At 52.2% G+C, this 21,018-nt stretch overlaps 10 protein-coding genes across 10 annotated transcripts; 2 read left to right on the top strand and 8 right to left on the bottom strand.

Annotated features, from left to right (window-relative positions):
- Positions 1 to 376: 376 nt before the first annotated feature.
- On the bottom strand, positions 377 to 1,102 carry A1O1_08099 (uncharacterized protein; the record flags this gene model as incomplete). Its single annotated transcript, XM_007728962.1, has 1 exon — positions 377 to 1,102. One exon carries the CDS (start codon positions 1,100 to 1,102, stop codon positions 377 to 379), a length of 726 nt encoding a protein of 241 aa, XP_007727152.1.
- Positions 1,103 to 1,843: 741 nt separating this feature from the next.
- Positions 1,844 to 3,774, bottom strand: A1O1_08100 (uncharacterized protein; the record flags this gene model as incomplete). Its single annotated transcript, XM_007728963.1, has 3 exons — positions 1,844 to 3,178; positions 3,238 to 3,349; positions 3,419 to 3,774. 3 exons carry the CDS (start codon positions 3,772 to 3,774, stop codon positions 1,844 to 1,846), a joined length of 1,803 nt encoding a protein of 600 aa, XP_007727153.1.
- Positions 3,775 to 4,626: 852 nt separating this feature from the next.
- Positions 4,627 to 5,067, bottom strand: A1O1_08101 (uncharacterized protein; the record flags this gene model as incomplete). Its single annotated transcript, XM_007728964.1, has 1 exon — positions 4,627 to 5,067. The coding sequence occupies one exon, from the start codon at positions 5,065 to 5,067 to the stop codon at positions 4,627 to 4,629; it is 441 nt and encodes a 146-aa protein (XP_007727154.1).
- A 320-nt stretch (positions 5,068 to 5,387) lies between these two features.
- Positions 5,388 to 5,870, bottom strand: A1O1_08102 (uncharacterized protein; the record flags this gene model as incomplete). The annotated part of the gene is made up of 1 exon (XM_007728965.1): positions 5,388 to 5,870. One exon carries the CDS (start codon positions 5,868 to 5,870, stop codon positions 5,388 to 5,390), a length of 483 nt encoding a protein of 160 aa, XP_007727155.1.
- An 825-nt stretch (positions 5,871 to 6,695) lies between these two features.
- On the bottom strand, positions 6,696 to 7,304 carry A1O1_08103 (uncharacterized protein; the record flags this gene model as incomplete). Its single annotated transcript, XM_007728966.1, has 1 exon — positions 6,696 to 7,304. The coding sequence occupies one exon, from the start codon at positions 7,302 to 7,304 to the stop codon at positions 6,696 to 6,698; it is 609 nt and encodes a 202-aa protein (XP_007727156.1).
- Positions 7,305 to 8,175: 871 nt separating this feature from the next.
- On the top strand, positions 8,176 to 9,166 carry A1O1_08104 (uncharacterized protein; the record flags this gene model as incomplete). The annotated part of the gene is made up of 2 exons (XM_007728967.1): positions 8,176 to 8,992; positions 9,054 to 9,166. The coding sequence occupies 2 exons, from the start codon at positions 8,176 to 8,178 to the stop codon at positions 9,164 to 9,166; spliced, it is 930 nt and encodes a 309-aa protein (XP_007727157.1).
- Positions 9,167 to 9,952: 786 nt separating this feature from the next.
- Positions 9,953 to 11,022, bottom strand: A1O1_08105 (uncharacterized protein; the record flags this gene model as incomplete). The annotated part of the gene is made up of 2 exons (XM_007728968.1): positions 9,953 to 10,593; positions 10,914 to 11,022. 2 exons carry the CDS (start codon positions 11,020 to 11,022, stop codon positions 9,953 to 9,955), a joined length of 750 nt encoding a protein of 249 aa, XP_007727158.1.
- A 994-nt stretch (positions 11,023 to 12,016) lies between these two features.
- Positions 12,017 to 15,375, bottom strand: A1O1_08106 (CDK inhibitor PHO81; the record flags this gene model as incomplete). The annotated part of the gene is made up of 6 exons (XM_007728969.1): positions 12,017 to 14,728; positions 14,777 to 14,794; positions 14,842 to 14,889; positions 14,940 to 15,080; positions 15,125 to 15,175; positions 15,232 to 15,375. 6 exons carry the CDS (start codon positions 15,373 to 15,375, stop codon positions 12,017 to 12,019), a joined length of 3,114 nt encoding a protein of 1,037 aa, XP_007727159.1.
- Positions 15,376 to 16,766: 1,391 nt separating this feature from the next.
- A1O1_08107 (uncharacterized protein) lies at positions 16,767 to 17,600 on the top strand (the record flags this gene model as incomplete). The annotated part of the gene is made up of 1 exon (XM_007728970.1): positions 16,767 to 17,600. One exon carries the CDS (start codon positions 16,767 to 16,769, stop codon positions 17,598 to 17,600), a length of 834 nt encoding a protein of 277 aa, XP_007727160.1.
- A 757-nt stretch (positions 17,601 to 18,357) lies between these two features.
- Positions 18,358 to 19,765, bottom strand: A1O1_08108 (ADP,ATP carrier protein; the record flags this gene model as incomplete). Its single annotated transcript, XM_007728971.1, has 7 exons — positions 18,358 to 18,407; positions 18,460 to 18,595; positions 18,649 to 18,976; positions 19,038 to 19,333; positions 19,517 to 19,567; positions 19,623 to 19,651; positions 19,699 to 19,765. The coding sequence occupies 7 exons, from the start codon at positions 19,763 to 19,765 to the stop codon at positions 18,358 to 18,360; spliced, it is 957 nt and encodes a 318-aa protein (XP_007727161.1).
- Between the last annotated feature and the right edge of the window lie 1,253 nt (positions 19,766 to 21,018).

Here is a 21,018-nt window from a genome sequence, read left to right on the forward strand (position 1 = left end):
GCTGTTCAAAGGCTTCGAATACAGCATGCATGCTTGCTCGTGCAATATATGCAGCGATCAGTGTAAGTGTACAAGTACAAGTACATGGGCTTTTGGATTCATTCCATATCCGCCATAACAACAGGGAGCAATACTTCGACTATGTGATGCTCATATCACTCCTGGGTGTCGTATGCCTCTCCTGCTGATTCTTTCTCCTTATACTTTCGCAGTCTCAATTTCCTTCAACTCCTTCCTTCTCCATCCAAGTTTTTTCCTACATCTCTCCTCACCTCTCTTAGCCTTTCTTTTTTTTTGACACTCTCAGAAAGAAATTGAAAGAGCAGAAAAGTATCCTGGTTCTGGTTCTGGTTCTGGTTCTGGCTCTGTCACACTATCATATCTTCGCTCCCGCCATGGGATCATTCGACGAATCCAATAAATGCAACACCTTCCCGTCCCTAGTTTTCAGACTCCACTCCAACGTCTCAAAGAAGGCATCACTTCTCTTCCGAATCGACACGAACTTGACCAGGGCCTGGTCCTTCTTCCCCTTCACCCAGAACGAGATATCGATCGTGCCCTGCATCGGCGCCAACTCGCCGCGGATCCAAGGGATGCGACTTGCGAAATAAATCTCGTCGCCGAGCAGTTCGCGCGCCTGTTCGTTGGTGCGCAGCGCATACAGGATCGCGTTGACGGTCGAACTGCTGGATTTCTGGTAGTTGAAGATGGCCAGGCTAGCGACGCCGATCAGCAGCGCGAACAGCGGGAGGGTTGTCGTCCAGGCGCCTCGGCGAGGGAGGTCGGGGAGGGCGCGGTCGGGTCGGCGGGACAGGAGAGGGCCGCTGCCTGCTTTGGGCGGAGGGACTAGAGGATGGATGATTTGCGAGTTGGGACTTGAAGAAGAGTTGATGGGGGAGGTGGAAGTGGATGTGTTTCGTTTTGAGAATGTCGTTGGTAGTGGTTTTGATAGTCTAGCTGTCCTCGTTGAGTATCGGGCGCTGCTGTGTGATGGTGATAGCGGTGTACGGGTACATGGACGGGTTGTTGTACATCTGGGCATAGATGTAGGGGTAGATGCTGGTATGCGGAAGATGCTGGTTCGTGTGCTTCTGTTCATGTTTGTGATGGTGCTGAGGCTGGCGCAGCTCTCAGCTGGGGTGTGTCGTTGCGTGGTGCGTAGGATGGAATGGCGTAGCGAGAGAGGCAAGCTGCGAAGAGCCAGTGGGTTTCGTGCCTTCATCGGCGTGACTGTGAAGCTCTTTCGAGCTTAGCAGTCTGGTTGGTACTGTTATGAGGCGAGAGGAGTGGATGATCTTGAAGGCAGGGATTTGGATACTGCAGTGCTGTAGGTATGCGACACAGGGGAAGAGGAGTTCCAAGTGGGATTCGAATGTTCTGTGTTAACTAGTACTTGTACAGTTGATTCCTGTGCAGACTCGAAGATGAAAGTTGCATTCAATTGAACTCCGAATCCGCAGGAGACTGCCAAGGCTCTGGATATTGTATTATGTCAGCACGCAAGGCTGAGAAACAGGGGCACAGCCTCGTGGCCTGATTGCTAAGGGGAGTTTTACCTGTTTAAGTGAGTACATGAGTCTGACTCCCAGTTGAAGCAAGGCAATGATTAACTCGTCGCTACTTGTAGACTCTTCAGATGTGCTCCTCAGACTTCACAGCTAGATATCAGGACATTCGACGGCGCAGGAAGATAGATCCACCGCTCATGTCAAGATATTTGCACTGACAAACGGGCCATCAGTATGTAGAATTATCACACATGAAAGTAAGTACAAACCTGACACTTCTTCTACAGATGGCAATATTATATTATCTTCTTGTACTTTTGTTTCCTCCAGATCTAAATCGAGAAGTCCACCGGGACGAGTTTTGACCACCATTGGTAGAATTCAGGCGTCTTGCGACCCTGGATCAGATCGTCGATGGCACTACCATACTTGATCAAAGTAGGCTCGCTCCAGGCCGTGCCGATCAGGGCCAGACCCACGGGTATACTATGCGCATTGTGCCCGACCGGCATGGTGACCATGGGATAGCCCGCGACGGCCGGAACACTGGTGGCACCACCGTTGGAAGGGACCAAGAGGGCATCGAGCTTGATGGATGTGCCGTTGGGGTAGGTGTACGACAAGGCAGCGTCGATGCCTTCTTCACGAGACACCCTATTGAGGTAGTCCAGACACTCGTAGTACGAAGAGTTCATTTCGCCCTTGGTGGCGGCGCTGGCGAGGAACCCGTCCTGGCCGGACTTGAACCCCGCGACGGTGCCGGGGATGCCGCCCTCGACGCCGGTGAATTCGATGTTGTAGGCGATGATGTCTTCGATGCCGCGCAGGTTGGTGTTGTTCAGTTCTGCCAGGTAGTCGCGGATGTTGTTGTAGAAGTCGACGTTGACGCGATACAGCTCGTTCAACAGCGGCGACGGCCCTACCGACCAGTCCCAGTCGTCCGGCGACAGGATTTCCCGGTAGTGGGGGAACTCGGTGCCGTTGATGATGGTCGCCCCCGCGGCTTCGAGGCGCTTGACCGCATCCAACAGCTGGGCCAGGTTGGCACTGTTGGCTGTTTGATTCCACAGCGAGAACCAAGGCAGACCGAAGACGGCGCCTTTCAGGGCGTCCTTGGTGGCCAGGAATTGCGTGTAGTTGCCGTCCGAAGGGCCCTGCTGGGCAGACGTGTAGTTGTCGCGGGTGTCGACGCCGACAATGGCCTCGAGGGCGTAGATGGCGTCTTTGAACGTTCGACCGAACGAACCCACCGTGTCCTGGTGCACGGATTCAGGGACAACGCCGTTCCGCGACGTCAGGCCAACAGTGGGCTTGAAACCGATGATGCCGGCTCGTTGGGCGGGCGCGATGACGCTGCCGTCGGTCTCGGTCCCGAACGCGATGGGGATCATGTTGGATGTCACGGCTTGCGCGGATCCAGAGGAAGACCCTCCAGTGGCGGCGGAGAGATTGAAGGCGTTGCGAGACTGCCCTCCGCGCGCCGAGTAGCCGGATGACTTGGAGTTGGATCTCATCGAGGCCCATTCGTCCAGAGTGCTCTTCCCCAGCAGCACAGCACCTTTCTGCCGGAGCAGCTTGACCACGTGGGCGTCTCGCGACACAATGGACCCCAGAAGAGAATATGACCCGGCAGTGGTCTCCATTTTGTCTTTGGAAGCGATGTTGTCCTGGTGGAGCGTGAGCGAGCATGGTCGAGGTTTAGAAACAAGAAATATCAGGTGCATACCTTGACCACAAATGGGATGCCGTGCAGCGGACCACGGACAGTGCCATTGGCACGCTCAGCGTCTCGCTCGTCGGCAATGGCGAGAACGTCCGGGTTGACTTCCATGATAGCACTGGGCACCAATTAGTACACGATTCCTCGCAGTTCCTTTCATACACGCAGAAGGCTAGCTGTCACTTACTTCACGTAGTCATTCAACTGGAGGATTCGACCCAAGTAGCACAGAGTCAACTGTCGAGATGTCAAGTTTCCGCTGCTCATCCATGCTTGCATCTGGTCGATGGTAGCCTCTTCCAATGGCACACCGTAGCACTTGGCCATTGGGAAGGGGTTGGCATCGCCCGAGATCCTCGAGTGAACGGTGCTGTTGGGATTGACCCAAGCGCCGGCATCTGCACTGGGGAAGTAGCTGCTGTCATTGGTGAGGTATGGTGTATCAAAGGACAGTGTGGAATTCAACCCTCTCACGACTGAGAAGGCATTTGCTGTGTGCAGTGTGGTCAAAATCCCGTAGAAGGCAGCTGTCACTTTCCCCATAGCTTTTTGGTGTCTGATGTCTGATGTCCGATGTTAAGGTCTACACCGCTCAGCCACGTCCGCTGGAGACATAGTCAAGCTCTTTATAGCCCGGCGAGACGGCCTCTAGTCCTGCATCCGTACCATGCACGCAGCTGGAGTCGATCTGGGGTAGACCGGCATGGTTGACTCCACCATCAAGGCTTAGAAAGCTTCCGGTCGTCGAGCTATTGAAACCTTGCCTTGGGCCAGTTCGGTCCGCCTGGCCCGAGTCGACAACGGACCCAGATGGCCTACCGAAAAAAAGGTGCCGAGGGCCCCGTACTGAGAACGTCCTTGGTTAGGCTGAAGCGGTGTATATGTCAGCCTACCTTTTGAGAAGTGGAAGATGAATATCGTCCAGAGTACGTATTTTGCCAAAAGTGTGGATTCTCCTATCGTGGGCGGCGCGGTAAGCCGACGAGGCTTTTGGTATCCATCCCAATCCAGTAACCGGTGTCCGTTATCAAGTGGGTCCCCAGTGGGCCCTATGGTCATTTCGGACCCAGCGATTCGGGCGGTCGAGGGATAGATGAGATATAGCAGCACTTAGCCGGCCTCCGACTGTCAGTCTATCTCTGTTGGCCAGCTGGGCTAGCCTGAGTAGAACGTCATCAGGAACCTGGAAGAAGACAGGCTGCCAGGTGGACCAGCTACTTCTCAAGACAGCAACTGGAAGAGTCGTTGTGGCCTGCACACTTCCTGACCTCTCGAATCCTAGCCTATAAAGTCGGCCGATTGAGGGATTCCTATTCCTCCATAGTCTGGATCTCTCCGACCCATCCTGTGAGCTACCACGAAAAGCGACCTGCTGTGGCCTGAAAGGCTTCATCACTAGTCTTTCCCTCGGGAAGCTTGCTGCAGCCGCTCTGCAAAATCATCCGTGTACCCACTATCCAAATACTCGACGACTTCATCGATCAGATCTCCGTCTTGGCTCATCGTCAAGATGAAGAAATACTCGTTCTCATAAGGGCCGGCGTCCGTGTCAGCATGACTTTTCAGATGCAGCACGACCTTCCGCTTTTTGACGTCAATCACGGTCTCCGCCTCGTCGATGTTGCTCAGTGTCAACTCTCGATAGACGGACAGGAGAGGCTTCAAGAATCGCGCGAACTCGACATTGTTCTTTGGCTTTCTGGCTCTTGATGCCGGCAACGTCCGGTGAATGCATCCAGAGCTACGCACCGATAAGATCGAGGCAATGGTCCATTCGTTGTATGCGCGGATGAACTTGTCGCTGGTTGAGAGGAGCTGCGCGCGAGTGGGCGCCATATATATAGATAGAAAACGGTAAGTCGATCAAGATGTCAAGTCTGAGCTTCTGCTGCTCGTCCATGAATGTGTTTACCAAGTTCCCAAATATGCTGCGATTACTGTAGATCGTGGTGAGAAGAGACCGATACGATGCTTCTGATAGATGTCAGGGCTGGCCTGCCCTGACATCATACATATATACAAGCATTCTACATTCTACAGAGGCACCCAAGTCGAAGGGTGTAGAATGGGATTGAGAGGTACGTACTAGTAGCGAGCTGGGTACATGCCTCCCCAACGACAGGACCTTTTGCTTCCAAGAACCAATATCTCGTCTCCTACTGGACCAATCCAAACCCAATGCCTATCCATACACCAGCCCCTGCGGCGAATATACTCGCCCACCCCGGCCCACGCAGCCTCCAAATCTCATAGATATCAACGACACACAAGACCAATCCGCTGAGAATGACCGATCCCATGGTCCGTGGGTTCTCTTGGTAGTCCAGCCAGGCGAGTGCAATCCCGATGCTGAGATCACGGGCCCCAAGGAGGAGCATCGATGTCGAGACGGCGGCGGCGTGGTTGTCTCTATCAGTCGGCAAGCTGGAATTTTTGCTGGTTTCTGTGCCTCTGCCTTTATGGCGGTCTGGTGTAGTTGCTGTGTGTGAAATCCCCGAACTGCCGTCACTGCTGTCTGGATATATGCCGAAGCATTTGGCCGCGAGGTCTGGGCATGTGATGGCGAATGTGCCCAAGCCAATGTAGCTTGTAGCCACTGACAAGCCGAGGACACGCCAGGTGGATGGTGAGAGATCCATTCTGATTGAGGATGGAGGATGGATAACGGACCTAATTACGAGTCAATGGTTGAGACGCAAAGAGCTGTTCTCAGGAGTGATGTTCCCTTGATGTTAGTAGCGGGAGACGTTGGAATTTGATAGTAACAAGCCTACCAGCGAAAAGCAGAGAACATAACGTCTTGGGACAGGCAACAGCTCTAGATACCCGGGTGTCGGGGTGTCTGTGTGAGCGATTTAGAATCCCACAGAATACGAATACGATGCGTGACATGTCGACGAAGTTTGGGACAACCTGTATGGCTCAAAGCCTTGGTGGTCCGCGAGACTCGAACACCAATACAGCCAAGGAAATGGTACAAGCAAATGGTATATCGCGGCACGTTTTATGTAGCCGAGGATGGATCTGCCCTGAACCTCTATGATTCCCATCGCTCAAAGACGAGGCGTCGGTTTGATCAAATCCCAAATAGCCCTTGAATTGCTCTATTAAGCAAATTGCATCGGGAAGATTGATATTTCGACGAGGACGACAAAGTGTGGTGCATTCCATTGCATGAGCAATGACGCGCGTAGCCTGTGTCAGACTGCAGACCCTTTCCTTTTTCTCTGGAACATTCTGCAGCTATGGAGGAACTCTTTCCATATGTCTGCTTTCCTTGGCCGCAGGCAGAACGACTGTAGAAGTCGCAAGCGGCACCATTTCCGTCCCCACCTGCTCATGTCCATCAAGTAACCGCCTCTCAAGCGAATGCTTCTCCGACACAATGTTCGACAAGCGAAAGTCCCGATATCTCTCCATGAAGAGCAAGAAAGCGAAGCTAGTATGTGGCATCTTCGGGCATCTCAAGTTTCGTGCGTCACGCTCATGACATATCTCACGCCATCTTGCCCCAAGGCACTCACCACAAACTGACTTGCCATATCGTCGTCCTGAGCGGCCACAGGTGCCTCACTGTACTCTTGGTACCAGTCCTGCCTGTGCTCACCACTCACTAGTTCATGCCTCGCAGCAGACACAGCCGCCTGCTTGGAGAGATATATTCCCCTGATCTCCGTATGGACCGAACCCGAGCGGCTCTGGATTGTGCGTAGCAAGTAGAACAAATTGTCCCAGACTCTGCCGTCGAAAGGCTTAGACCGGACCCCAAGTGAATTCGGTGTGGACTGTATCTCGACGTCATGAATCTCGTCCCCCTTGCGAGCGTGCACAAGGACATTCTGGCCATATCGCCACGATGAGGACAGCGGGCTGGTGAGATCGTTCTCGGCGTACTCGTTCAGTACGGATCGAGGATAACCTTCGTCTTCGAGTCGGTGCAACCCAGCCGTTTGGGCCGAATCCAAGTCGGTATAGGTTCCGCAGATTTCCGTGTGGATGGACGGCGGAGAGTTAGTCACAATGGTCCGCTTGACGTGGAAAAGATCAGGGACTAGAGATGTTCGGCGCGGCATGATGGACATGATTGCAATCGTGACTGTTTTAAGGGGGGCGGAGATGAGCTATTCAAACTTGACCATGAACCTTCTCACCACGATAGACAGAGAAAGCTTCGAGGGAATGGACGCAGCATTCTCTGCACCACAGCCCCTCTTTTGCAGTTTTTCTCTCTACATCTTCTTGTTGCTTGCACGGATCACGAAGGAGGGGGTTGCGCGAAGATGATAAGCCCGTCAGCATGAAACTTATTCGACTGCACTCCTGGTCGGGCAGCTCTCGGAAGCTTTAGACCAAACGTTGATAAGCATGGAAGAAACCCCGCATGCTTTGCTGAACCGTATTTGTCTCTTCCGTCATACAAAGTCGCACAAGGTTGAGAACAGAAGGGATGAGGGGGTAGCCGTAAGGTGGTCTGTAGAGAAGATAGAGCAACGCATTTTTGTTGGATGCCGCTGATTCGCAGATACGTACAATCAGGAGACGAATCCGGCGACGGCGATTGAGTTTGGGCTCTGAAGGGGGCGACAGGAGCATTGCATGGCAGGCTCGGTCATATCTGTTGGACAGGAGACGCTGCCAGAAGTAGCAGCATGTGTTCCGTCCACATCTGGAAGCGAAGACACGAGGCTGGATCAGAGTGACATGACATGAACTGAGGAAGAACATGGACCTGAAGAAGCATGTCGTCGCAGGCAGGTGGAAGCTGTGGTAAGCAGGATGACTAATATCTTAGTCATCCGGCTGCGCTGCCAAGTCGCGATATTTCCATTCGCCTGCCATTCAAGTTCAAGAGTTGAACAGCAAGCAGCTCGAGTCCAACGACACCCTTCGAACTCGGACCTAGCGAAAAGATTCTTCGATCAGACGTTGCGCGCGTCTCCGAAGATGCCTCCGACTCCCAGCAACCTCCTAGCCGTCCCTTTACCTCCTCCTTTCCTCCTCCCTCGCTCTCTTCTCCGAAAACCTCTCGCCGGCTGCTCACAGAAACGGACGTTTGGCATCAAATCAATAGAACCGCAACCTAAACACAACCCTTACAATGTGGTGTCCGGCATTAAGCCGCTCCTATCATCGCAAGCTGCAGCCTACGAGCGCAGAATAAAATCCGACACGCTTCCCTTACGAACCGGAGCTCTAGCCATCAAAAAGGGCATGACCGCAATATATGACGTTGAGACGGGGAAGAGGATACCTTGTACCGTTCTACAATTAGACCGGAACGAGGTGGTGAGCCACAAGACGCGGAAACAGCATGGCTACTATGCTGTCTGTGTGGGCAGTGGGTCGGTCAATCCCAAAAACGTGGCCAAGCCAATGCTGGGCCATTTTTCCGTGCAAGGCGTCAGCCCGAAACGGCATCTGCAGGAGTTTCGTGTCAGAGGTCGGGATGGTCTCTTACCTGTTGGCGAGGAGATCCGGGCGAATTGGTTTATGGAGGGCCAATTCGTGGACACCCGCTCGAACTGCAAAGGAAAGGGTTTCGCAGGCCCCATGAAGCGATGGGGGTTCCACGGTCAGGATCGAAGTCACGGTCAATCCCTCAGTCACCGATCCCATGGTTCGCTGGGTCAAGGACAGGGTGGTGGTAGTCGTGTGTATCCTGGTAAGAAGATGGCGGGGAATATGGGAGGTCAGCGGAATACGGTGCAGAACCTGAAAGTACTGCAGACCGATCCTGAGAACGGCATTGTGGTTGTCAATGGTAAGTTAGCCTTCGGTGTGCCTCTATGATTTGTGGCCAGGACTGACTGTGGTGATATTAGGTGCCGTGAGTGGTCCCAAGGGCTGTGTGGTCCTGATTCAAGATGCTCTGAAGAAACCCTGGCCTCAAGTGCCGGATGCTCCGAAACCATCGGAAGTCAATGCAGAGCTGTGAAATGCGGTGTACGCAAAGACTGAAGCATAAACACTGCCGCGGCTTTGTTGGACCATCAATGTATCATCAGCCGGAAGGGATTGGCCTGGATCAGCTCGGACAAGAGTAATCTTCACGCTCTATACCGTCAGGACACGGAGAATACAAGCCATATTTGTGTTATAGCCCGGTTCTTCGAACGAGGAGCTGAAGCTGTCACATCTGTCCGTTCTCCTGGCACCTGTGAGATAATTCTGACCTCGTTCATTCATGTCCAAGATCCTATATAGCTGGCAAGGCGGAGGAGAATCTTTCGCCTCTATAATCGGGTGTGTGTTGTTCTATGACCGAGCCTCCTGGCGCGAACATTGATTAAAGTGTTTAGCAATGGAATTAGTGCGGGGCGAGAGGTACACTGTTGACCTGATAGCGCGAACAATTTTTCAGTGGGAGGTATGGTGTACCTCAGGTCACTTTCGAGGAAACATTTCTACTTGCAGGTGTGAGCAGAGAATTGATACTGTGAAAGTAGTCTGATCTGCCCTGGTCTTTGTCCATGGAATCCAGTGGTATAGGCGCAATGCTAAGTGGTGTCTCGTCTTGCTTTGTCTTGCTTTGTCTTGCTTGATAGTACAGCCTCTCATCTACTTGGTCAAGCGTTCACTCCTCTCAATACTATGGGGTTATGTCCCGGTGCTCTATAGCCCACACTTTTGTCTTAAAGACACATTTCAGTTTGTTCCCTCGCGCATTTGTGGAGGTATATAAACCCATCCATTCGCATTCAAAAATTCACTCCAAATCATTCTATGCTCCCTTATAGTCATACCTCAAAGCCTGTAACTGACTCAACCCGGTCTGGATCTCGCCCATACTCCTCTTTGCCATGTAAACCATGGCGAAAATGACAGGCGGCAACAGCAGAAAAAGCCACAGGCCTTCAGGGACGTCCGGCCTTGTTTTCGCATTTGAATTCGAATTCGAACTCGAATTGGAGCGATACACCATCGCAGCCAGGAACAAGAGAGCACTGATCGCCGCGTTGAGCAGGGGCAGATATCGCGTGATAGGACTCCCAGCACTGTCTGAGAGAAGTAAAGTCGGAAGGCGCCGGCGCTGTGTAATGGGACCGCCGGATGTTGGCGCGAATATCGACGATGGAGATCTCTGTGAGGGACCCGAGGCGCCACCGCCGACATTAGGCTTGGAGTTGGAGCTGAATCCGGCATCAATGTCAGTGATGGGGACGAAGTACATGATATAAGCGCTCGCCATGAGCGACGTGATGCTCAAAAGACAAAGCGTGGCCATGGATGCCGTGGTCGATAGTGTCAAGTACCGCAAGAACGGGAAAATGACGATGAGTGGCAGACCGGTCAGGACCAGGGTGTATTGTCTGTTGGAGGCCGACTCGGAGGCTTGGAGGTTGGTGAGGAGGTGTTCTTGTTCTGTGGGAACACAGAATGTCAGGGATCGGTGTCATGATTGAGAGATAAGAGTTGATTACCGCCGTATATCGACGAGTATTTCAGGGGGAAGTAAGGAGTTTGAGGCAAGAGATATCTTTTCAGGATGTAGGAAGGGCAACTGAATATGTAGGGAGCAGAGGGTATGTGACAGCAATGCAGATGTTGCAGCCATCTTCGGTCAGGAGTTTGAAGCAACTCATTCCATCTCCATCTTCATTGCTGCGTCTTTTATCCATTGCAGAGGGATTCTAAGTATCAAAGGATGGGGAATCAGAAAAACAAGTCAGATACATACACACCTTCTTCATCCATTTCTTCAGGTGAGAGATCAGTCCCGTCATCTTCGTCGCTGGAGTACCTGAATGCTCGTCGGAGGCGAGCTGCCGCACGAGCATTTCCTGTTTCCATGATGTCTTGATCCTCGGGTTCAGGGTAGCATGCTCTGAGTCGCCGGTGGACTATTGCACATCTAGTTGGTATTTACCTCGCCCAGGTGAGTCGCAGCAGGTTGAATGGAGGTCTGACCGTCGCCCTGGCTAAAACTGTGAGCGATATAGTGACATAGGAGGCCTCTTGGGAGAACCCTGAGATGTCTGTGTGACAAGTGAGATGGCCCAAGTAATATATTGCTTGGGCTTGTAAAGCAACGAAGTGAATATCCTCAATTTGAATAGCGGTCTTTTGCCTACGCCTCCGCGCTGCCTCTTTATCTTTAGTACTAAATCACTCGACTTAGTGCTACTAGACACTTTAGTCCTTTTTTCTACTAGACCAGCTCCGAGTTTAGTCTATTGCGAACTACCAGCGGAAGGTATGGCGAGTGCATATTCGACCACCTTCTACTCTGTATGTGCACAGCTCGTCCACTATGAGGACTCCTACATTCGCATGACATTCACCATATCAAACTCGCAAGACAAATCTGTTGGGTCTCACATATCAATTCGCCTTTATCGGGTGAAAGGGTCTGGGAGTATATGAACTTTTTTCTATCTCGTCCCTGTGGGTATCAGTACAGTTGGTCTCTTCCTTTCCAGAACACTGTAGACCTGGTATGAAATGTGAAAGAATATTGCTGCAATGATGTCCGTCTACACTGGAGTCGCGAGGTGAAAATCATACTTCGCCACCTATCTGCTCTCTTTCATGACCGAGACCATGTACCAGGCTCAACAGGAAACGCCGGATAGAACAAGAACAAGGAGAAATCTTTTGTTTTGTCAAGTCGAGGGAAAGACAGAAACCATCCATTCCACTAGGATATGGGAACTTGGATTGCATCCGTTGGTCCTCGATGTTAACCGGCCTCACGACCAGACCAGTACCGCGAGGTGTTTTCCGGTCAGCAGCGGCGCATTTGTTTGCTTAGCCTGCTTTAGGCGTCCATTCCGTTGGAAATATATCACATGTCGACCGTCTCGTTGAAGCGCAAAATCCCATTCGGCTTCATGATTCCATTGACACCTTCCGGCATCATCGTCCATCCTGTCGCAGGCTGAGAAGGAGGAGCCTGAACAAACTGATTATGCTGCTGTCGTCCAGTGCCAGATGTAGTGGTCGTAGCAGAAGCAGCAGCGGTTTCCGAAGCGTCCGAGACCAACACGAGCCCTGCTTCTCGAATGGTCTCGATCAACGAGGGCACCATTTGTAGAATCCGCGACGAGCACGTCATGCCCATGAAGTTGTTCATCTGCGCGAGACGGGCGGATTCTTTAATCGAGGTGCCGTGGCTGTGGCCACCAATGGCGTTCGTACCGTCAGCGGTGACATGAATGTCTCTGCTCGCATTGCCAATACCTCCACCGCCACCGTCACCCCTAACATTGCCGCTACCGCTGACACTCACACTAGCATTGCCGAGATCATTACACAGCAAGACAGGGAAATTGGGTTGTTTCCAATTCAAGGCCGTGCAGACATTCGGGTTCCCTGAGCTGAAGACAATCGAGCGAGAGAGATCTGGCGACTGGGCTCGTAAAGAACGCGCATGGTCGAAGACCTCGGTCAAGATCGAGTCGGCGAACGTATTGATGTCGATGCCGGAATATACACCCAGCTCAGGATCTTCGTGGTTCATTGGGTACAGAATGTGCAGGTTGAAATTGATCTGGGCGGGGACTGCAGCTAGGACCTCACGCAGCGCAAATATCGGACCGGTCAGTCGATCGCGCCAGTCCATGATGTCGATGCTGCGCAGTGTCGATGTGCCATCGCTTTGCAGGAGGCTGCTGCTATTGGATAACCCGAGTTTGTTGAAGACGTCGAATGTTACCTGGGAGATGCAGACGTCCATGTTGTTGTAGGGGATGAAGTACGATGGATAGATCACAGGGATGCCGTCACGGGTCAGCTGGACCGTCAAGCGCAAGTAGTCCCCAGACAGACTGGATCCTGTTACGAGTCCGCCATGGTCGTCGAGCGCGCTTGTAGCCTTCCAATATGTGGCGAACTGGGTGATTTCCAGTGGCGTGCCTCGGTATGGTTTGATGACTTGGAAACTGAATTGGATTTGACCGACGCAGCGCAATCTTGGGTCGAACAGTGGCAGACAACACGTTCCGGCACTGCTTTCGATTGCTCGGAACAGGTCGGGCAGGGCCACCGATTTGGCAATGACTTTGGAACCGAACGTCGGGAAGATTTCGAAATCCACAGCAAAAGTGCTCAGTGTGTCCACTTGGAAATAGACCGATCGAGAGTCCTCCTGGATAGGCAACATCAAGTTGCGAGGGATGAGATCCGAGGTTTTCGAGGAGATGGTCAAGCGGGCAGCGGGATATCGCGCTTCATTGAAGAACTGAATGGCCTGCGCCCCGCGGTCGAAATTGATCGCAATGAACGTCTTGGTGTCCAAGAAGTTGTGACCATATCGGCGCATGGGGATGATTGGTGGGGGTAGTGAGAGGTCAGGGATCCCGTCTACCTCTGCCGGCGCCGGCGCGTCAGGAGTGATCTCCATGGCGTTCAACTGATTGTGTGGAGGGACGAAGGTGCCGAGCCTGGAAGAGGACCGCCTCTCCGCCTGTCGATGACTGCTACGTTCCCACAACAGATCCATACACTCCAAATGTCCTTCCCATGTAGCGTAGTACATTGCCGTCAGACCCTTCTCGTCAAGGGCTTCAGGATCGGCCCCGTTCTCGAGGAGGACGCGCAGGCAATCTACGCGACCTTCGCTGGCCGCGTGGAACAACGGCGTCCATTGATATAACTTGTCACGCTGGTTGAGGTCCGCTCCATGTTGTCTGAGAAGGAGAAGAAGCGCTGCCTCTTGACTCGATCGGGCGACCAGATGTTGTGGGAAGAGACCTTCTGCGTCGGGAAGTAATTTCGCCCTCCGCTCCAGCAGCATCTTCGCAATGTTGACGCATCCGTGTTGACAAGCCAGATTCAGTGGAATATGGTCAGCGTCTGAATCAGGATCGATCCTAGCATTATGCTGGAGGAGTAGGCGCACACAGTCGTCCCGGTGACGCACAATACTGTGTATAAGAGCGGTAAAGTTGTCGTGGTCTTTCATGTCGATAGTGTTGGGTCCGTGATCGAGCAATCTCTGCACCATGCCCAATCTTCCTCTGATACATGCATAATGCAGTGGTACTCTTCCATAGACATCCAATCTTGTCGGATCGACCTCGTGGGTCAAGCCGTATTCTAGGACAATCTCCTTGCCGTAGATGGTGGCCTCATGTAGACAATTGCGCTCGTTAATGTCGTCCTCGGCGTTGATGTCGACGAGTCCAGATTCTAAGAAGACACGCAAGGACTCGTCGGGTGCTTCACTGATCGTGGCAAGAAAGATTCGCGTGAATCTTTCGCCAGCGTCTGCTGAAGCACTCAGTCTTGCGATCCATTCGCGCAATGCGCCGATATTGCCGGCTGCAGATGCTTGAAGAATTTGCAAATCAATATCACTTTCCTCGGTGCCAACGCGCTGCCCGATCATTCGGTCTGTAGATCTCGGAACTTCATCCTGGGTATTCTCGCCTTCAGCAAATGCCTCAAGGTTGAGTCTAGCGGTAGTAGCTCGGTCTGCGAAATCTCGAAGCACGTCACGGTTGAAACATGGCTGGATTTCGACCGCACGCTGTAAATAGATTTCTTTCGTTCTCGACTGACACAAAATTAGCGCGCGTCAGCATGATTGTAAACGGTTTTGCACCTTTGACGTTTTGTCCCACTGCAAAATATCAGTTTCTGTCCCCAAGGGGTGAAAGCCGAACAAACCTTTTTGAGAATTTTGGAAATAGCCGTTTCGTTGACTTCAACGAAATGCTAATGAATGTCAGTTTTTGAGTTTCCCTTCAGCTTCGCTTATGGCGCACTTGAAGTTTGTTTAGATCATTATCGAACTGTTGAAACCCCTCAACTAAAGTCGCAAAACTGGCAGAGAGCCTGGAGTTGGAAGCTATTCTTGCTAAAATGACTCGTTTCTTATCGAGTAACGTTTTGAGCCGGAGCGAAAACTGGTGAAATTAGCATGAGCTCTGAAATCCGCTCATGAACATACCTCGGCTTCTTTCTGAAGATAGAAGACATTGACCTTTTCTATCTCACGTTCCTAATCGGTTTATGAGCCTCTGTGGTAAGAATTGGGCGATCTTTCACCCACCAAACGAAAGAAGAAGACTTCTTTGTTCGCCCGGAGGGCTGACTGCGTATCTGAGGCAGCTCCTTGAGCACTGATGGTCGGAGTGGCGCTGAGCTGCTTAATAAGCTGAACCAATTGTAAGCAGACTCCCAGGATGAGAGCATTGACATTGTCAAACCTTCTTCAGAGCCTTGTAGTTGAGAAAGCTGGCAGCATATTCAGGAAGATCCAATTGCTGGCGTTGGATTTGCTTTCCAAATTTCCTGATCCTGAGATTAATCGAGGTCTCGACCGTGGGAGATAAGTGTCATACATTGTTCTTGTGACGGCCGGTTACGGACTCGGCTCGATCGCAATTGAAGAGAAGTCAGCCAACCTTAAGAGGCTCAATATAAGGTTGGTCCCTCCAGAGAGCCGCAGGGCTGAGTCAGCGATCGATAGGACCAGATAGAGATGGTCCAAGGCGAGATATGTCGTGCATCGGATTTCGAGAGCGTTGGAAGAAGGGTCGGTCTGGAAACGCGCTGCTATCGAAACAGCAAGAGCAAGACGGTCTTCACGGGAGTTCCTTCGCGTGCTCGATTTTTTTCCAATCTCAAATTGCAGTGCGCCGTTACCGTAACCAAGAAGAGAAAAGAGCAAGAAGCAGCTAGTTCGGCTCGTTTGCTGAGTTGATATGGAAAGTTGGGATGAGAATGGTGGGTTACACCAATCAAAGCCCTAGAAATCGGCACGCGGTCCTATTTTGTAGATGGAGATGATTGTGACACTGTCTGATGCTTGGAGCCTTCGGTTGTCGAGCACACCACTCCGAGCGCGGCGAAATCGAGGTCAATGGTCTCTCAGAGCGTTAGCAAAAAAGTGTGGACTTAGATTTCTGTACGTCGAGGCTACAATGCGGTGAAAAGTTGTCTTGGCCGTCTTGATTCTCCAGCATCAATGGAATAATGATGATTGCTAGTAGGCCATTTTTCCTAGTACCGGGAGCAAGTCGTGAAGCAGCAGCCAATAAGAGGCGCCCAAGAGCAGTAATACATTGAGTCATGATACAGCCTCGGCCATCGCATCATGACTCGCGCGAATTGTGTATCATGTGACCTCTGGACGCATTTCCGGCGATAAGGCGACTTTCCGCATGCAGGCAGCTTTAATCCAACCATCACGTTTGTTCTTGGTGCATAGATCTTTGGATGTCCCAAAAGGGGCTGCACGCGACTTTTCGATAGTTGCACTGGGAAAAGTGCCATTGTTAGATCTCGTATACCCTCTCCTACGTGCCGCAATCTGCCAAACAGGACGACTTGGAATTTGACAGGACACTCCTTCAAGCACACTGTTCCAGCGATGACGTGCAATTGCTCTACGTCGTCCATCCCTTGAAGCAAACGCACGGGCAGCGCGTCCCCCCGAGCCTCAATCGAGTACATACCGCGACTCTTGCTCATTCTCTCCTCTTTTTTTCTATCTCTCTTATCTCTTGCTCTCTCTCCTCTTCATTGTCACGTCGACTTCCATCTTGACTGGTAAAGTGTATAGAAAATCAAGTCAGAAGTCCGTCCCAATGGCTCCTATACCCGTCCATACGGGCTCGCCCATCAACACCAACATCCCTTCTTATCCAGGCGGCGCCTCACCCAGCACCGCAGCAGCACGATATACTCCTGGGGATCCCCAGCCAACACCAACGACGGCAACCACGACATCGGCTCAGAATGCTTCTCCTTCAAGCTTGCCCGCCCGACCTGGCGCTCCCGCTGTCCCACAGCCGACAAACACGGCCTCGAGCACTTACAATCACAGGCTCGAACCAACAACAACCGCGGCTCTGCCTACACAGAGCACGCACGTAAACGACAGTCCTCCACTGCCGCAACCCGGGGCGCTTCCTGTTCCATCGCTGTCTAGCAATCAATCTCCCAAGCTCTCGATTCCCCCTCCGCCGCAGCCTGGTCAGATGCCGCATTGGAGCCCTTCGAGTGCTTCACCTATCCGCCACGCCGTCCCGTCCCAAACGCCCACCCACTCTCGCCCTGGCCCTCTCTCTGCTCATCAACACTCGCCCGCTCTCTACACTCCTGCTCGCTCCATTCCGCCGGCGGGCGTGACTTCGAACTACCCACAAGACCTGTCCCATCCTCCTGGATACATGCAGGATTCGAGGGCCTCGTTCGACGATAAACCCATTGAGTTCTGTCAGCCGCTTGAGAAGCGCGCAAGTCCCACATCCTCAAATAGAGGTGGAATACTGGACGCCGAGCCTACTTTGGAAACAGGGTTCGACGAGGAGCCAAGCGTGCTGGGCAGTGCCTTGGCTTGGGCCAAGGCGGCAGGAAAGAGATTGTCGAAGACTGAGGCGCAAATATGGAAACAAATCAATGGCGACAGTAACAACTAGTTGGGTATGTCGAATGGATGGATTCTAGACAAGTGTTTGGCGGAAAGATCAAATCCGATCGCAGGCGACACCACCACAGAAAGTACAGCAGCCGATGCGTTCGAAGCATCAACTAAGGTCGCAGAGCTAGGAGTGTTTCTGCCGTCGTCTCGGTGAGTCTGTATTTGTACACGATAGCCAGGACACTTCAGCACGGGTTGGGTGGGGTCAAGCGCGGATGAAATCTAGAGGATGCGCATATCATGTTAGACAAAAAACCAGAGGATCACACTGGCCAGTCTAAAGGGACAAGCACGCGAATTCAAAGCAAACCCGCAGGGCACAAGAAACCGGCTGCTGCAAAAAGACTAGGCAATAAAGTACAATCGGGATTTGGAGTAACAACGCAGACGTCCAGGCGAGAAGAAAAGCGCATGAAACCAGTGTCACAACCCATTCGAGGGTCAGCAAGACCAAGCGTGCGCTCACTGCGGTCTTTCGTCATATTGATGCCCGTCAGGTTGCCTTGGCTGTCGCGCGCGCCGCTGTAGTCGTCGCTGAACCCGTCTATTTGCAGAACCTGTGTTGCTCTTTCTTCATCCCCTTCTCCCCACGCAAGCAAACCCTTAGCTCAAAGCTCGGTCACCACCCCTAGACACCTTCCAACTGAAGGCCAACCGTTCACCCATATCACTTTCCGTGCGTTGCAGGCTACTATGCAGCGATATTTTCTGCATATGGCTAGCCGCGAAATCGCTGGTAGATCGAGGTGAGACGTTTAGCCGGAGCCACCCTTGAATTTCTTTCCGAAGATAAGAAGTTGGGCCTCTGTGATAATATTAGCATGCAGCGCTTTTGAATCGAAGTCAGAAACACGTACGGTCGTAGATGGAGAGCACACCGGCACCGGCGACACCACGGAGGATGTTGGCACCAGCACCCTTGAAGAAGGATCGGATACCCTCAGCAGCCATGATCTGCTTGGCAGCATCCAAAGAACTCTTGTACTTGACAGCCTGCGAATTTTGGTCAGATATCATATAATTCAGTGGACATCGCAGCCACGTACCTCGCCGGATGTCATCATCATGCGACGACGGATGGTATCAAGCGGGTAGGAAGCGATACCAGCACCAGTGGTAACACCCCAGCCGAGCAAGAAAGAAGCCAAGAAGTTACCCTCAAGAGGACCGACCAGGAGAACGGGCTTGATGGAGTCGTACATGCCGAAGTACAAGCCACGGTAGACGATTATACCAAGAACGGAAGGACCGAAACCACGGTAGAGACCAGCAATACCATCAGAAGCCAAGGTCTTGCGGTAGACATCGACCAAACCGTTGAATTGACGCTCACCACCCTTCTTGGCGGACTTGGCATCGTTGGCAAGACGAGTACTATTTCGATCGCATTAGTACGGGTTCGGGGCAGCCTGAGAGGTCAGATCCAATAACATACCGAGCATAGTCGAGAGAGTAGACGAAGAGAAGAGAAGTGGCACCAGCGGCACCACCAGAGGCCAAGTTACCAGCCATCCACTTCCAGTAACCGTCGCGCTCCTTCTTGAAGGCGAACATCGACTTGTAGGTGTCACGGAAAGCGAAGTTGAGGGCCTGGGTAGGGAAGTATCGGATAACGTTGGCAGTGTTACCTCTCCACAGAGACATAACACCCTCATTCTTGATGGTTCGGCTGAAGCACTCAACGATACCGTTGTACTTCCGGTCAAGACGACCAGCCTTGATCATCTCATCCTATTGACCAGTAAGCTTCTGTTGTAGTGACTGCGCGCAGCATATTGTGTCTGTAAAAATGTATTTTATCAAGGATATGTTCTATTACCAGCTATTCGCTGATAACCGAATCCACGACCTGGAATCGGATATGCCCGGGTTGTGGAGGAGGCAGTGAAGACAATTAATCGCAGGTATGCATACCTGATTCTGGATCAAGAGCTTGACACGCTCAATGGGCGCAGCAGCGGTTTTCTGTCTTCCAGTCAGCTTTCACAGTCCAAGCTATCATGGAAAAATCCGAACTTACCGAGACAGCGGCGGAAACACCTCCCATCACTGTAATCTCATCAGCATACGTCCTGCAACGTTGGAAAAGTCCTTACAAAAATCCACGGCAAACGGGGGGATGCCGAAGACGGCTTCCCTCTTTTGAGGAACCTCGCCCGACATGGTGAGAGATGGTGATGAACAGGGAGCGGAGAGTGAAAATGTTGATGGAGTTGAAGATGCAGAAGAGACGAAGAAAGATGAAGCAGCAGGAGCGGACAGGTATTTTTTCAAAGGGATTGGAGCTCCAGTGCCGCTAGACCGGGATAAGACTAGCGGATTATCGCGGGTGCGATGCAGCGCAGGCCAGCATTTTGCACAGTTACTACTATACTGCTGCTACTACGTGCCTAGGTACTGTGTACTACCTACTAGGTAGGTCATCCATTCTAGCAGGAGGAACGCTGCTGCCGAGCGACCGGATGTTCCTCTTTTTCCGCCCGGGCAATTATCGTCCGCAATCAAAATTTTGCCCTCATCGCAGGGGAGAAAAGGAGCGCACCCACTTGCACTGCGCTCCCAATTGCCATCCCCTCCTACCTACCTTCCTACCCAAGGAAAGGCCGGCGTCTCACTCCCGCCGTCGCATTCCCTTTATGCGCCATCTATCGCATAGCAACAGTCCGCTGCTCCCGTGTCCTACCGGCTATAATCTCAGCCACCGTCGATTTCGATTTGAGCTCAGGTCTCCTTCCTCGGTCTTCGGGCTCTACTAAGGCCACACCAGCCTAACCGCCAGTCTCCCGTCATCCCGTCCAATCGTCCCTCGTCCGGTTGTCGACGATCCATACAGTTCTTCCAGATTGACAGAAACCCGCTTCTCCATCCATGTGGCGGACAAAACTTTAGGAACAATCCTAGAACAAGATGTCGATGCTCCACCAGGGCGGATCAAGTCAACCATGGATGTTGGCTCAAATGCTCCTGCCTGCCTAATATCGTGCGAGCTTGCTGGATGTCAGAAATCCCAGGAACCTGCCTTACACTCCAGGAGGATGTAAGATTCAATACTCTGTGCCTTTGTTGAAGCCGGGATCGCCTCCAGTGTATAATACAACATGCCTACACGAGATTCGGCTCCCCGCTCACAACAAACATTGCTTACCTCATACTTGATTATGAGGGCTGACATGCCTGAAAACGGCTAGAGTCGACCACATATATCTCAAAAGGCAACAATATATCAAGAGGCGGGCACCTTTTTCAAGCTGGATCGAGCCTGATGGGCTCAACAGTGCAATCCAAATGTTGCAGGGCCTGTATCTGGTTTCCATGGAGATGAATATCCAGATATCACGAAAACTAGGATCGACTCGAGTGGGCTTTCACCAGTACATCGCGGCATTCTACCAGAATGCCGGGATCACAGACCACTG

This window comes from Capronia coronata (genome assembly GCF_000585585.1).
Source record: "Capronia coronata CBS 617.96 chromosome Unknown acBCG-supercont1.7, whole genome shotgun sequence".
Taxonomy (NCBI): domain Eukaryota; kingdom Fungi; phylum Ascomycota; class Eurotiomycetes; order Chaetothyriales; family Herpotrichiellaceae; genus Capronia; species Capronia coronata.